The sequence below is a fragment of the Hakea prostrata genome, chromosome 1 (assembly GCF_041222555.1).
Source record: "Hakea prostrata isolate BN-2017 chromosome 1, UWA_Hpros_2, whole genome shotgun sequence".
In the NCBI taxonomy this organism is placed as follows: domain Eukaryota; kingdom Viridiplantae; phylum Streptophyta; class Magnoliopsida; order Proteales; family Proteaceae; genus Hakea; species Hakea prostrata.
This window is the reverse complement of record NC_142600.1, coordinates 72,725,674-72,741,301: the sequence shown is the minus strand read 5'-3', so window position 1 is coordinate 72,741,301 and position 15,628 is coordinate 72,725,674. Positions and strand designations below refer to the sequence as shown.

The window sequence follows — 15,628 nt, the reverse complement described above, 5'->3', positions numbered from 1 at the left end:
GTCTGGGCTGAGCCCAGTCCAACTTATCTAGGCCCAGTACGCGTTTTGGAATAAATGTGCCCAAGCCCAGTTGGAGACTTAACGGTCAAGGCTGAGCCCAGTCCAACTTACCTAGGCCCAGTATGCGTTTTAGTATTAATAACATTAATATGTTGGATTCTCCCACGCACTTAAACTATATTTATTTAATTTTTCTCTTTTTTTTTTTTTTTTTTTTTTTCTTCCTCTAATGAGACAATAATTTACACCAATTCATGGTCAATCAAAGACAAACCTAGCCGAATGAGGTCAGTCAAGGCTTGGCTAGATTGGGTTGAGAATATATGTTCACGTGGGACCCATGCATAAACATACTTACAGAATCCAGATCATCTCCCTTGACCCGATGGGTGTTGACCACAAATTACAGGAGGACTAATAGGTTGGGATGATGGAGTTTATTTTTTTAAAATGCTTTATTTGTTTTTTACTTATGAACCTCACATAATTTGTGATTGTAACTTGTAATGCCGTCAGAAGAGCATGGAGTGCTCCTAGTCAGGAGTGCTCCTAGTCAAGAGAGACGATCCACGGTCATACTTACACAGGAACCCCACACTAAATCAGTGGTGGAAAATTATCAGGGGTGGTGATCCAGCCTTGAACTCTTCTAGGTTTTGCCTATGTCATAAAGACAATAATAAACTCAAGATACAGCCCAGCCCAGCCCAATAAAGGGCAATCGAGCCCAGCCCAGCCCAATTAAGGGCAATCGAGCCCAGCCCAGCCCAATAAAGGTCCATAGAGGCAGAGTTGGACTGGGCTGAGTTGGGAAAAAATAGATTGGACCTAAGGACCCAACTCTATAGTGATATTATGGGCCTGCATTGAGTTGACAGTGTAAGCACCTTAAGGTTGCTTAACCGGCCCATTGACAACCTAAAGCTACTTTCAAGACTACTTGATGTGACTTAAAAATGGATTTCAACCATTTGATATAGTGTTGGGACACATGTCACACATCAATTAGGATATAGATGGTCAATCTTTGACAAGGAAATGAACCGGATAAATTTCTCTTCAAACGTGTGTGTGTCTATTTCTGCAAATTTCCATCACATTCCAGCCCAATTTAATGTTGAAATAAAGTCAGTTACGCTTTTACACCAAAACCTAACTTTACTTCCCTTTAAAGTTTTTGGGTCAAAAGCGTCACTTTCCTTCAGCAGCCTTGCTGCTGTCTTCTAGTGTTCCAATCTTGGCAATATATGACATTAAGTATTGAATTAAAAGCAAAGCTCATTTTCAACAATTACTCAACATTTTTGTTGATTAGTAAGATTCCCTTTTCTGGTAAGAGATTAGATAGAATTGACTATCAAACGTTTTAAGACCACTAAGTCATAAATGGGAAAATTAAGTTGCATTAGAAATTAATACAATGCCTAATCATGATGAAGTCATGAAAAAACTTTCTACTTAATCTGAGCACTAATAAATACTTTTTTAAATGCCTCCTATTGTTCTTTGTACCATGCTTAAATTAATTATCATTGTTGCAATTATTATAATTAATAAATCGATTGAAGCATTATTATGTGGCACATTTGACTGCATTTACAAAAATCTTTGGTTAAAAGCAAAGAGAAGTTAGATAAACAATTTTGATCATTGTTTGGTTAGAATACATCAACCACCAGTCTAATCATTGATTTGTTATAAACCAACTAAATTAGAGGTTCGATTCGATTTGGTGCAAGGGCGGTATCGGGCAACCACATGGAGATAGGGGGCTCCCGTCCATTAATTGTATCGTCTCATAGTTAAACTATCAAGCCCTAGAGCATATATTTGGTGCTAGCCCTAGAGCACATATTTGGTGCTTGCATGTCACTCTATTACGTCCGCCACTACATTTGTCATGCCATGTCCTATTTAGACAATTAGATGAGAGCCTACGTTGTTGATTAAGACACATTCGACATGCGCTGCTGACTAAACGTGTTCTACTTGCACTGATGACTAGGACACATTCTACGCCTTCATCTCTAGTTGGGTGAGTATTAGAGTATAATTAGCCAATTAATGCTAAGCAATTGTATATACTTCTAACTCTCAATTCTCTTATTGTCAAAGCACTCTTTAGGATTTCTCAATAGCCTACTAAGGGGTAGTGTTGCTTTGCAATTTAATTTTTGCATCAAAAGTAACCTGCCGATCACCATGATTGGTGTGTTTTATCTCTCTTGTTTCTTGAGTAAGTTCAAGTTCAATCTTGACTCCCGATTCGTTTGCAGTCCAACCAATTGATCAGATTCAACAACAACAATGGTAAATTTCATGACAAGCTTTTTTTTTTGGTACTGGTGTTTTTTTTAATATTAGAAATGAAATGTCGTCCGCAAGGTTGAACCCACAACCTCTTCACTAGGATCTTTACCACTCAACTAACCCTGCATTGGCTTCATGGTAAACTATTGATGTAGAGTATGCATCATCTCCCCTGTCACGTTACAGCCACAAATTATGTTGGGTCTAAAAGTACAAAATAATAAAACATTCAAAAAAAAAAAACCTCATTATCTTAACCTTGTGGACCCCAGTAATACATGGTCAACCGCCGTCGGATGTGTGTGTTGAAAAGAAAAGTATCTGCAAAGGAGAATACATTGAAGCCGTCAATTAAGAAGATTGATAACAAGTTGTATTGCTAGCCTTTTATGAAAATTTAGGCCACAACATTATCAATCTTCTTTCATTTTTTTTTCTTTTCTCCTCTCGATTCTTCGTATCTGGATGTTCTTTCTTCTCTTTCACGAAAAATTGTCAAAAATAGTGGAATTTAATATTTTCTAGAGACAAACATAAATGTCATTTTCTCCTTTAGAAAAGCTTCACCGCCACTTCCCTGTGCAGCAACAACTATTGACGCAATTGGTAGACTCCACGGCCTATTGTAAGATCAAGTTTTCTGAGTAGTGGGCCCCATGGAATCCGCCATTGGATGTATGCTGACTCGGATTTCATGTTTTATGTGTCAGCAATTGAGAGAGGTAGAGAGAGAGAGAGTATGACCGTTGTCCACTCTATGGTGTTTGTATTTACAAATCCACAGCATTAAATTCCTCTCTTTCTTGTTCACACAGGCGCCTAACTATCCCAGTTCTCTACATTTGCAAAACCCACATAGAAATGAAGGTCAGTTTCTCTCTTTCCTTCTTAAATTTGAAAAAAATCTCTTCTTTTGGCTTCAATTTAGATGAATTTTGATTGATTCTAATGAAGATCTATTGTCTCCTTCCCTTAATCATTGCTTGTGTTTGTTACAGAAGGTGGTGTTGAAACTAGATTTGCATGACGATAAAGCAAAGCAAAAGGCCCTGAAGGCTGTCTCTGCTGTTTCAGGTATGTATCAAATATATAACTTCTCTCAAATTAATTAGCTTTTTTGCTCATCCAAAGCAAGAAGGTAATAGATACCCAATTTTTTTTTTGCAGGGATTGATTCCATCGCAGTTGATATGAAAGAAAGCAAAATGTCAGTGATCGGAACAATGGATCCTGTAGAAGTAACAGATAAATTGCGGAAGTATGGGCGTGCGGAGATAGATTTTGTTGGGCCACATCCACCACCTGTGAAGGAAGATCCAGCAAAGAAAGCAGAGGAGGAGAAGAAGAAGAAGGAAGAAGAAGAGAAGAAAGCAGAGGAGGAGAAGAAGAAGAAGGAAGAAGAAGCCAAGAAAACAGAGGAGCAGAAGAAGAAGGAAGAAGAAGAGAAGAAAGCTGCAGAGGAGAAGAAGAAGAAGGAAACTGCTGCGATGATCGCTGAGATTGTTGCGTCAGCAATAAAGAATGGTCAAGATCCATATAGGATGGCTGCTCAAGATCCATACAAGATGGCAGCAAAATACTATGTTGAACATGTTGCAGATGAGAACCCAAACGCTTGTTGTGTTATTTCTTGATTCACTTGAAGCTCTCCTCTGGTGTTCATCCAAAATTTGTAACAGAGATGGATTCAACGATGATCTATTACCATGTGAAGAGTATCGAATACAAAAGCTTAAGCTGTTAGGTGGAGAGTCCCCATTTAGTGTGGTAGGTTATGGAGTCACCAAATAACACCTTTGATGTGATCAGTTGTATTTTAGAACTTGGTAGCCTTATTCAATGGCCCTAGTTTTAACCCTAAAGAGAAAGGGGTAATAAAGAGAGCTTCAGAATTAAATTGAAATCTATGATGCTGTCATTGTCAAAATGTGCCATTGTCATGCATGTGTTTCACCTAAATATGTGAACTACAATGCTCAATTTCAATTGAATTTTTTTTCTTCTTAATTTATCCTTTTAGAGTCAAGGATGGATTAGGGTGGGGATTTGGAATCGTGCTTGGGAGCAATGCACGGTCTAGATGCATTTTGGGGTTCAGAGTAAATATGGACCATTGAATGAACACTTCGCTCAACTGTCTAAATTTGCTCTGGACTCCAAAATCCATCTGAGGCTTTAAGTGCAGGAGCAGCTCTACTCCCAAGCAAAGACAGAGGATTTGATCTAGGTATAGTGTTTGATCAGTCTAACATAGTCCTACTACATTGTAGGATATTTTTAGTAAACATAAAGCAATAATATAAAAGTACAGATTATTTTATTGGGAGGGAACTTTGAATGCTGCACATTAATGCCCAACATTGCTACCGACAATTGAGATCAAATCTCGACTATCCATTTCTAAAGTGCTGAAAACCCAAATGGACGGACGAGATCGAAATCTCGGTCGAAATTTGATCTCGACCATCGGCAGCATAGTGCTGCTCATTTAATGAGTAATACTGAAGTTTAACCTATTTTATTGTTTTAAGATTATGGTTAGGATTCAAGTCATTCTTGATTGTTTGGTCTACCATTTCCTGACTCTAGTTAGCAGGTCTAGAATTATGCTAGGGTGTTCAAGATCAACTTAGAATTTTAAATTGCTTAGTCCAACCTACCTTGCCACCACTTTAATCATGATCTACCCACATTTAACATATATGACTCTAATAAGGGGAGAGAGAAATTGATTGCAACATGTGTTGTCAAGCATTAAAAAATTAAAGATTGATAAGCTTAAATTACAGATGAAATGTTTAGCTACAATAAATAATAGCGTTGAGTATGTATCTTCTCTATCGGTAGGAGTAGAAGATTGTGCTCTCCTCATGGCTTAATTTCTTCTAAACATTAAGAGGAAGATCCATTAAACACTAATATGGTGAATTGGAGATTAATCTTCTTTTTAAATAAGTAATAAAAAATGTGAGGGGAGCACAATCATCTACCCACTATCTGAACTCACTAGTGTTGTTATACTTTGAAAAGTTAAAATATACAATAAGTGACCTACATTTGACACCTTTTCTATAAATGCATGCATGGGGTTAACCTGAATTCCCTAACCTAGCATGCATGTATGAGCAAGTAATATTTTTTTAAATCGAAATATAAATAAACAATTAAATTAAATATAAATAATAATTTAAAAGAAATAACTATAGAAGATGCTTCCTAGCCTAAAACCTAATCAATCATTTATATATACCTGCATGCCTGCAAGAAAAATGCAATTTACATGGAAGAAACTGCACGGAAATGCAATAATAAAATTCATATTTTTCTGCAGGTGTGACATTTGGCAAATTTTGCCGGTTCGCTAGTTATTGAAACCAGTGATTTGGTGAAATCTCGTGGATAATCGCAAACAATTCTGGCGATAATTCAAAGATGAGATTGAGACAAGTTTGGTAATTTGAAGTCCTAGAAAGAGTGATATCGTAAAATATCATGTGCTTGCTTAGTCCAAGAAGGTCGTTTGATGCATGCCTAGATGTCAGAGAAGGTCGAAGGTGGTGATATACTGATATGGGAGGAGAAATCAAGGTCGAAGTCAGTGATGATAACAGATGAAGATGAAGGGGTGGATGGTGTGTTCCACGAAAGACCCAAGGATCTCGGCTAAGGTTCCAGCGAAGATCCCCCGTATTTCGCCAGTTTGCCGATGCTGATTCTCCGGCAACTTTTACAGATATTGTTTTTCGCCTCAGTTTTTGTTTCATTGCTTATTGAACTTGACAAAATTCGCTATATTTTAGACAAATTTCACCGAAATATTTTTCCATGTTTCTTTCTAAAAAATGCTATCCAATTGGTCAAGGAAACTTTTCTGATGGTATGCCCCTTGGAAACTCTAGTACTTTCAACTTCATGATTGTATTCTAGGCTGAGCACAACATCCTTATGCACCCATTTCACATGTTAGGTGTATTCGCCGGTTCCCTATTTAGTGTTATGCATGGTTCTTTGGTAACTTCAAGTTTGACAAGGGGAGAACAAAGAAGTTCAAAACAGCTGGAAAAACGAGGCTTTGGGTGGGCGGGCTGGTGAGGAACACAATTGGGTTAGACGGGCTGGTGATCCATTCGTTGGCGCCGGTGGATCCATCACTCATAACCATGCAATTGGGTTCGGACGTGACCCATAAACTTCGACATGGGCTGCGTAGGAAAAAAAATCATTTCTTTTTTAATGAATATAAATAAAAACTAAAATAAAAACTAAAATAAAAAAAAATTAATAATAATGTCAAGAATGGGATTCGAACCCATGCCCTTTCGGACCAATACCTGAAACTGGCGCCTTAGACCAACTCGGCCATCTTGACTTTCGATGCAAATCTTCTTTAGCCTATTTATTTATTATTAATTTCCCCTTTTTTTTTGGGTGCGGGTAGTTGGCTGCAATTTCTCTCTAAATCCTTTTTTTATATGAAGTTTTTTTCAGTCGCAGAAAGGGCATCTAAGGATACAACAAGATAACAAAAACATATAGGGGTTTATAATACCATTATCCTTCTGGGTTTATTATGGAAAGAATTGTTGTCATAAGCTTAGCATCCATCAAATGGTAATTAATGGGTTGATAATAACAGTTGGGTTCAATATGGATGAGTAAGTGAGTTGGGATTTTCTACCTTGACAAATAGAGGTCTGTGCTCCACCACTTACACTTGTCTAAATTCTAACAAGATGAATGAGGTGAAATTCTCTCCTAATGTACGGTGAAAAGATGTAAAGAGAACACAAACCTCTATTCTAATAGCTAGAGGATCAGTTTCTGGTTGGATCCCATCATCATTAAATGCAAAGCTGGCTAAAAAGGTTGATGGATAGCTATGTACCAGCATATAGAGGTGTCACTAGGTTGGGTTGTTAAGAACCCAGCTCAAATACCCAAAGGTCTCTTAACTCAGCCAAGGTACGTCCAGCCCATCCTTAGGTAAGAAGAAGAAAATGAAGAAAAGAATGATGGAAGGAAAATGAGGATTTTGTCTTGATTTTGTCTTTTGCATCGCTTTTAGGTTCTTGTTCTCCACAATCAATGTAAAGAGATGAACAAATAAAAATCAATTTAACACAAATAGTTTTCATCCATTATAGAGTTTCACACAATCTTATCTCGGGGTATTACATATAGACCCAGTGACCCACACATAAACTGGTTGGGAGGAGGAAAATTAATAATGGAAATCCTTCATGAACACGTTAATTCCAAAATGAAAGACTGTGTCAACTTTCATTGGAGTGTCTGGATGGAGATGAATCCATATAGGCTGCGCATGAAGAAAGTTTTATGTATATATATGATAATATATACTTCTAAGTCCTGGCAGAAACAAGAGGCGAGCGTGGTGATAAGATGCATGGTGACATGATAGTCTCTTCCATCCTCCTTGTTGATGAGAAGCTTAAACGAAGATTGCTCTTGAAGCGTTTCTGCCTAACTTCTCTGGATTTCCCCACAAAATCTTGAATTCTCTTAAGAGCTACTGCTGTGGTCTCATCATCCATGTTTGCAAAGCACACCCTAAACCAACCAGGCTCTGAGCAGTGAAAGGAAGAACCTGGAGAAACATTAAGCTTCACTTCATTGATTATGACCTTCCATAAAGCCATCTCTGCTTCTAGTGTAGATTCTTTGAGGAGTTTCCTTAAGTCCATCCAACAAAAGAGACCAGCATTACTCTTTAAGCATCCAATTCCTACTTTACCCAGCTCACTTGTGATGATCTCATGCCTTGTTGCTAACCGATTTGCGCTCTCGGAGATGAAACTTTCTACAAACACTTCATCTGCTAACATTGATGCTATCAGGAATTGTGTCTGTGTGGAGACTAGTCCAAAGCTTGACATCTTTCTAGCACAGTTCACAACCTCATCGTTATATGAGTAAACAATGCCAACCCTGAAACCTGGGAAACCCATATCCTTTGAGAGGCTATATACAATATGAATGAGATCTCTATTGCAGGAGTAATCCTCCTCTATTATCTCAGCAATGCTTATGAACTTGGGTCGGCTGAAGACAGTGCCTGCGTATATTTCATCACAGACCAAGTGGATGCTCTTGTCATTGATGAATCTTACTATATTTTGAAGTGTCTCTCTGTCCAAGATAGTTCCTAAGGGGTTTGATGGATTGGTTATTATGAGGCCTTTTACATTGATGTTGGCCTCTTGGGCTTTCTTATATGCTTCCTCCAAAGCATTTCTGGTGATCTTAAAATCATTAGAGCTCTCACAAACGACTGGAACTAGTTGCACTCCTGTTCTCCATCTCAAATCTCGATCGAACCTGCATTTGATATGTAACCCATTTAGTGAAAAACCCAAAACAGATCAAAGACAAAGATAACTTTCTTCTTCTTTTTTGGCCTGAAAGGTCATTTATATTTAAGGGAAAAAGAGTTACAACACCTAACGTTCTCTTTTGCATTTATCATGCATGAACCTAACCCCACATATTCTTTGACTTTAATTCTCTTCTACTCTCCATTAAAGCATAGATACTCTAGAATGTAGTAAAAGAAGAGAGAAGGAAAATGAAAAGAGAAAGAAACATACGCCGGGTAATAAGGTGAGGGGATCAGGAAGGCATCACCAGGGTCAGCCAAACAAAAGGTGATCATTTCATTAGCTCCAGTGGATCCACCACCCATAACAATACGCCTGGGGTCGAATTTGACTCCTCTCACTTTCCCCATGAATGTTGCCACGGCCTATCACATTTGAGAGACCCATACTTTGATTAATTAATGTAATTAACCCCAAAAAATTTTTTTATGATGACCAGTGTAGATCATGAAGATTATGATCTTCTACCTCTCTAAATGCTGGCAAGCCATGGTAGTCTTGAAAGTTGGCTATATCCTTGAATTGGTTTACTCCTTCTGTGCTGCAGATAGATGCTTGTGGGTTTCTTTTAACCCAATCTTGGATCAAGTCGAAGCAGAGCTGCAATAAGTAAAAGAAATTAATGAGTTTGATTTTTTGCTTTTACTGAAGACTTGAAAATTAAAGGGTTTCATATGTTCTAAGTGTGAATGTACCTGATTTTCTGCAAGACCCATCTGGATTACTCCATTTGGGTTCTGGGTTGGGTGGAAAGGGTTTTTGTCAAATGCTTTCCATCCATCAAAATATGAAGAATCTTCTCCATGTCCATGGTTGGTTGCAATTTTAGACAGAAAATGCTTGTGTTGCTCACTTGATGACGGGGAACTCATTGTCATCTTTCAATGTAATATAAAGCTAAGTAGAGAGAGATTAGAAGGTAAAGTAGCAAGTTCTGGGCAGGGCTGAGAGCACAAGTTGAATAGCAGTGAAAGATGACATTGAGAACCCAGAAGAGCCAAGTATTTATAGACAGCAGAAGTGAAGGTAGGTATCATAGGAGCGGCTGACTTCAGTACTGTGCATTAATTGCACAGCACTCGAGCAATTTCCATCATAAGAGACGCGTATTAAAAGGCCCATGTTGGGATCGGTTCAGTCCTAAATGCTCTGCGTTTCAACTCAAATAAAATCAGAAAAATGTGCTTTGGAAACCCCACGAGAATTGTGCGCATTACAACTTTTGGAAAGGAATTTTAGTTGGAAGACTTTGATTTTCTTTCTTGCCGACCCTTTGATCCTCCAAAGGTCAAACCATCAAGTGACATGTTGCCACATCACTACCAATTTGGGGTAATCAATAAATTTTTCACATGGTTTCTGATTTTCTCCATGAAAATTTGAACCAGAACTGGAAATCTTCAAACGAAACAGTCTTAGCCCTGAACCTATACTTTGAAAATTTTGGTTGTATCACGGAAATTAATCTCGATTTAGTAATGCTGTGATTATTGACTCTTATAATCTGAAATAAACCTCTCTAACTACCCTATCAAATGCTACCACGAATGCTTTTTCTTCTCTTTCTACATGGATATTAAATAGCTCAGAATTTTCAAACTGGGTTGAATGGAAAAGTAACAAGCTTGCGTGTATCACATTTTCTGAGTTTATCATATTCGAGAGCAGAATTGCTATATTTGTAACACAAAAGTTTCAAGAAATCCAGAACTGTTAAAGTGTGGAAGCCCAGAACATCAAAAGGAAAATTTTCATTGAAGCACATGCAGAAGCTGTGGTAGTACGAGCTCTACCCAGCTTTAATTTCTTTCTGCTTATCCACAGAGACAGATTTGTCGGTGATGGTGATTTAGCGTGTGATACAGAGACTCTAAAGAAGGAAACAGAAATGGGCTGTGGAGGAAAGAAGCAAAGATGAAAGCTATAAGTTTCCTTCTACTGAGTTCTCGTACGCTAGCCCGGTTGCTTTCCACACCGCCATGCTCAGTTGCGTCTGCTGTTAAACAGTTCTTTCTTTTGTGTTTTGGATATGGTTGTCTCCCATTTCCAGGGTTTTAGTAGGTATAGTTGCCAATTGTATCTGTTTATCAATTGAAATCGGAGATTGACTTTTGGAAACGGTGACTGGTCAAACTTTGACAATCGATCCACTAAGAGAATAAAATACATATAACAATAAAAAAAGAGGAAAAAGGGGAAGACTTGACCCACCCTTGTTTTTTGACATTCTAGTGATAGCTTGTGTAGTTGTGTTAATTGCTGTTGACTTCCACATGAAAACGTGGATGTTGCTTGGGAGTATTCCCAGCAGTGTGTCGCTCAGATTTAATTTGGAGTCCAGAGCAAAGCTATACCGTTGAATAAATTGAGTCCAAAGCAAATCTAAATCGTTGAATAAACAATTTATTCAACGGTCTAAATATGCTTTGGACCCTAAATTGGATCTGAACAATGTGCTACTGGGAGCATTGCAGCTCCTAAGTGTTGTTTGTAAAGGGTATTTCTGTCTTTTGGTTTAGAATAGGACATGGAGGTCTTATGTAAAAGGTTATAAGGGCAGCATTGTATTTTCACATTTTCTTATGTTGTATATCAGTTTGGGGGTTGAGGTGAGAGAGGTCATTCGTTACGGTTCATTCTTTTCTGTTTTCTCTCATTCTCTCTGTCTCTCTGCTCTCGGTTTTGCTCTGGTATGTGAGGTTCTGATCTAGGGCTTGAAGAGATTCGGTGCTTAATCCTACTGCTGTTTCAAGATCTGTTGAAGCTTGGACTGCTTGAAGCTTTCTTGCTTCTGAAGGTGTGAGTTCTCCTTGCTGTTGGCGTGCTCGTTAAGCCTTGAAGAAAAGAGTGGCTGCTGTTGTGTAATCAGGTGCACATGTTCTGAGTTGCCTTCTTCTTCTTGATTAGTTCATGCTTGGGATCTTGTTGGGTAGATTGATTAGGCTGTAACCTCCTTCTCTACCTATTGGATGATTGCATGATTTGATGAGTTGTTAACTCATCCTTGGACGTAGGTCAGTTGACCAAACCAAGTAAAATACTGGTGTATTGTCTCTTTCTTTCTTTCCTTGTTTCTTTGTATCTATTCCGCTGCGTAGTTAGGTTGATAATCCTTAACACTAAGTGTGATCCCAAATATTGTTAATGTGACACTTAGAGGGTTGGTAAATTTGGCAAAGGTCAATACTTCATACAAAGAGATCAATACTTGGAAAGCTTAGTTGGACTTGCTCCATAACCCGCTAAGTGTTTTGGTTCCGAAAAATACTAAAAACAGTTATGGTTGCATTTTTTAGACATTTAATAAATTTTACATCTGAGAAGTGAAAACATTATCAAGAGGTTTTTAATAAAGTTCTTATGCTAGAGTGTCAAATTCCATGAATACTATCTCCAAACTTTTTTACTTAAAAATTAGCCGGGCGTCCAAATTTTGCTTAAATAAATTGACACAGCAACAAATATATCAAAACTGTTTCTTGAAGGAGAAAAAGTTTCATAATCCTTAATTTATGTTTCGAAAATAACTTGAAATAAAACAGTTTTATCAAACAATTTTTAACATTTTTTTTTTCGAGTTTTTTTAATAAAAAAACACAGAAAACAGTTTCTTGGTGGGTTATTAAACAGGTACAAAGCCGCCCCGAAAAGTTAATTGCTGTTCCAGACAAATCTTTTTCCAAAAAAAGAAAAAATTACAGTTTGGGTCTTTCGTGTACAATGAAATTTATTGTGCCTTAGAATACAGGCAATACAATTGTAATGGGTTTCCCAAAAAAATAAATAAATAAAACAAACTAAAGTGTGTGTCAACTTGACAATAGGAAGCCCTGCCTTACAGGTATTTTTCCCCCTGTTTCTGTATCTGTTCTCAAAATGAAAGAATGCTCTACACACAGTATAAAATATTCAATTCCTGGCACTCACAAGAGGGGAGTGTGGTGATAAAATGCATGGTGACATGATAGTGTCTTCCATCCTTCGTGATGCTTTGAAGCTTAAACGAAGATTCATGTTCTTGAAAGGTTTGTATTTGATTGTAGGCACCTCTGCTTCTCTGGGTTTCCCAACAAAATCTTGAATTCTCTTAAGAGCTACTGCTGTGGTTTCATCATCCATGTTTGCAAAGCAAACCCTGAACCAACCAGGCTCAGAGCAATGAAAGGAAGTACCTGGAGAAACATTGAGCTTCACTTCTTTGATTATGACCTTCCATAAAGCCGTCTCTGCTTCTACAGATGATTCTTTAAGGAGTTTCCTTAAATCCATCCAACAAAAGAGACCAGCATTGCTCTTTAAGCACCCAATACCCACTTTGCTTAGCTCACTTGTAATAGTGTTATACCTTGCTGCTAGCCTCTTTGCACTCTCAGAGATGAAACTTTCTACAAACACCTCATCTGCTAACATGGCAGCGATCAGGTACTGTGTCTGTGTGGAGACTAATCCAAAGCTTGACATTTTGCGAGCGCAGCTCACCACCTCATCGTTGTATGAGTAAACAATACCAACCCTGAAACCTGGGAAACCCAGATCCTTTGAGAGACTATACACGATGTGAATGAGATTTCTATTGCAGGTTTCGTCTTCTTCTATTATCTCTGCTATGCTTATGAATCTGGGTTCGCTGAATACAGTGGCTGCGTATATCTCATCACACACTAAGTGGATGCTCTTCTCGTTGATGAATCTCACTAGGGTTTTTAGAGTTTCTCTGTCCAACATAGTCCCCAACGGATTTGACGGATTGGTGATCAGAACGCCCTTTACGTTGATGTTGGCTTCTTGGGCTTTCTGATATGCTAACTCCAAAGCAGCTTTGGTGATCTTGAAATCATTTGAGCTCTCGCAAACGATTGGAACTAGTTGGACCCCTGTTCTCCATCTCAAATCCCTATCAAACCTGCATTTTTCACGTTACCCATTTAGTAATCCTGAAAAACAGAACGATCCAAGAGAATAATTGAAAACGAAAACAGCATGGACGTAGACAGCATTCTAGAATGTATTTTCACTGAAAACGAAAGGAGCTTTCGATTTGATTAAACAAATCCTAGATTCTTTTTGCGTGGACACAGACAATAGTTAATAGCCACATAAATTTTAGGGTTAGCCTCCCCTCTTTTTGACCTTATCCCCATTTATTCTTTGACTTTACTTTTATTGGCTGTGTTGAAGCAGAAAAATTAAATAATGGAGGTCGAAGAAGGAAAAGAGATGAGGAGAAGAGACAGAAACAGAGACATACGCTGGGTAATATGGCGAAGGAACCAGGAAGGCGTCACCGGGATCGGCCAAACAGAAGGTGATCATCTCATTAGCTCCGGTAGATCCACCACCCATAACAATACGATCAGGATCGAATTTGACTCCTCTCACTTTTCCCATAAATTTCGCTACAGCCTGTGACATTTGAGAGATTCGTATTTTGATTAGTTAATGCGAAAATTGAAGAACAGATTTAAGATTAATGAGGCAGAGCATCGAGATTATGGTCTTACTTCTCTGAATTCTGGCAAGCCATGGTAGTCTTGAAAGATGGCAATATCCTTGAATTCATTGACTCCTTCACTGGTGCAGATGGAAGCTTGTGGGTTTCTTCTAACCCAGTCTTGGATCAAATCGAAGCAGAGCTGGAATTTCAAAATTAACAAGAAAAATGAGTTAGAGACTCTGTTTTCAAGACCTGAAAACCATTTACAGCAAACGATTAAGTAGTTTCAGATATGAAAGTAAGAACAAACCTGATTTTCTGCAAGACCCATCTGGATTACTCCATTTGGGTTCTGGGTTAAGTGGAAAGGGTCTTTGTCATATGCTTTCCATCCATCAAAATATGAAGAGTTTTCGCCGTGTCCTTGATTTGTTGCTATCTTAGATAATAGCTGACCATGTTGCTCACTCGCTGTGGAACTCATTATCATACAATGTAATACAAAGCAGCTAGAGAGAGAAGGTTACTTCAGTAGCAAGTAATAACCAGAGCTCGAAGTGAAAGTTGGATATTCGAACCGAAGAAGATAGAAGGATTTATAATAACCAGAGCTCGAAGTGAAAGTTGGATATTCGAACCGAAGAGGATAGAAGGATTATTTATAGCTGAGGAATTTCAAAGTTCAAAAGTTCCGGAAGCAGAAAAAAAATCCCAAAGTCTAAGTAATTAAGCGCAGACGATGGCTTTGGTTGGATCAGTCGTAATTGCTTGCGTTCCCTTAAAAAAATAGAAAAATCATGTGAGAATTTGGTAGACTGTCTGGTCATGGTTGAATCCGTACCATTTTTTTAATAATTTACAAACAGATTTATATACCCTAGTGGGAAACTTTTCTGGGCGTTTAATGGGATGGAGTCTTTGCATTTGTTCTTACTCTGAGAAAGTTTATCATGAAACTTCCATGAAAGAGGAGTTCCTTCTTTGGAAACGCAAGCAAATGGAAGGTAATGACTTATGAGAGGAGAGGGGGACCTCGACCTACCCTACAAGTTTGAAGGAAATCTGAAACCTTTGTGAGATTGGAGGTTATTTTCTCCATTGTTGACCAATGGGAGTTCCCAGAGGGCAAAACAGGTTGGCTTTCTCAGACAATTTGAAGCCAAGGTCAATAAATCCACTTGGGTGGTTGAGTTTTTCTCATTACTTAATTTCATGGAAATTCAAACCAGGGAATTTTTCAATTCTGGAATTCTCACCAAACGCAAAGCATTTTCATTAATTGCATCATTTACAAAGGTTTGGACTTTGTGTTTTTGAGGAATTCAGAGTTGACTAATTGGGTTTTTTTGTATATTTTTTTAGATTCAGATTAGTATGAGACGAGTCATCTATGAATAGGATTTTGACTTGTGAATCACGACCAAAATTGATGCAACAAGTGCAATTCCATGTCCAAGAATTCAGAGAAAATTTTGGAGTCACAGTG

At 38.1% G+C, this 15,628-nt stretch overlaps 3 protein-coding genes and 1 non-coding gene across 4 annotated transcripts; 1 reads left to right on the top strand and 3 right to left on the bottom strand.

The window, feature by feature from the left end:
* Positions 1-3,076: 3,076 nt before the first annotated feature.
* On the top strand, positions 3,077-4,218 carry LOC149029878 (uncharacterized). The gene is made up of 3 exons (XM_089151808.1): positions 3,077-3,177; positions 3,309-3,384; positions 3,478-4,218. The coding sequence occupies exons 1-3, from the start codon at positions 3,172-3,174 to the stop codon at positions 3,942-3,944; spliced, it is 549 nt and encodes a 182-aa protein (XP_089007934.1). The 5' UTR covers positions 3,077-3,171; the 3' UTR covers positions 3,945-4,218.
* Positions 4,219-6,598: 2,380 nt separating this feature from the next.
* TRNAL-CAG (transfer RNA leucine (anticodon CAG)) lies at positions 6,599-6,679 on the bottom strand. The gene has a single exon. It is a non-coding gene; the product is annotated as a tRNA-Leu (tRNA).
* Positions 6,680-7,556: 877 nt separating this feature from the next.
* LOC149029876 (1-aminocyclopropane-1-carboxylate synthase-like) lies at positions 7,557-9,670 on the bottom strand. The gene is made up of 4 exons (XM_089151798.1): positions 9,404-9,670; positions 9,177-9,308; positions 8,919-9,073; positions 7,557-8,649 (listed from the first exon to the last, which is right to left on the bottom strand). The coding sequence occupies exons 1-4, from the start codon at positions 9,584-9,586 to the stop codon at positions 7,674-7,676; spliced, it is 1,446 nt and encodes a 481-aa protein (XP_089007924.1). The 5' UTR covers positions 9,587-9,670; the 3' UTR covers positions 7,557-7,673.
* A 2,639-nt stretch (positions 9,671-12,309) lies between these two features.
* On the bottom strand, positions 12,310-14,848 carry LOC149029875 (1-aminocyclopropane-1-carboxylate synthase-like). The gene is made up of 4 exons (XM_089142213.1): positions 14,453-14,848; positions 14,210-14,341; positions 13,957-14,111; positions 12,310-13,611 (listed from the first exon to the last, which is right to left on the bottom strand). Exons 1-4 carry the CDS (start codon positions 14,630-14,632, stop codon positions 12,618-12,620), a joined length of 1,461 nt encoding a protein of 486 aa, XP_088998339.1. The 5' UTR covers positions 14,633-14,848; the 3' UTR covers positions 12,310-12,617.
* Positions 14,849-15,628: the final 780 nt, after the last annotated feature.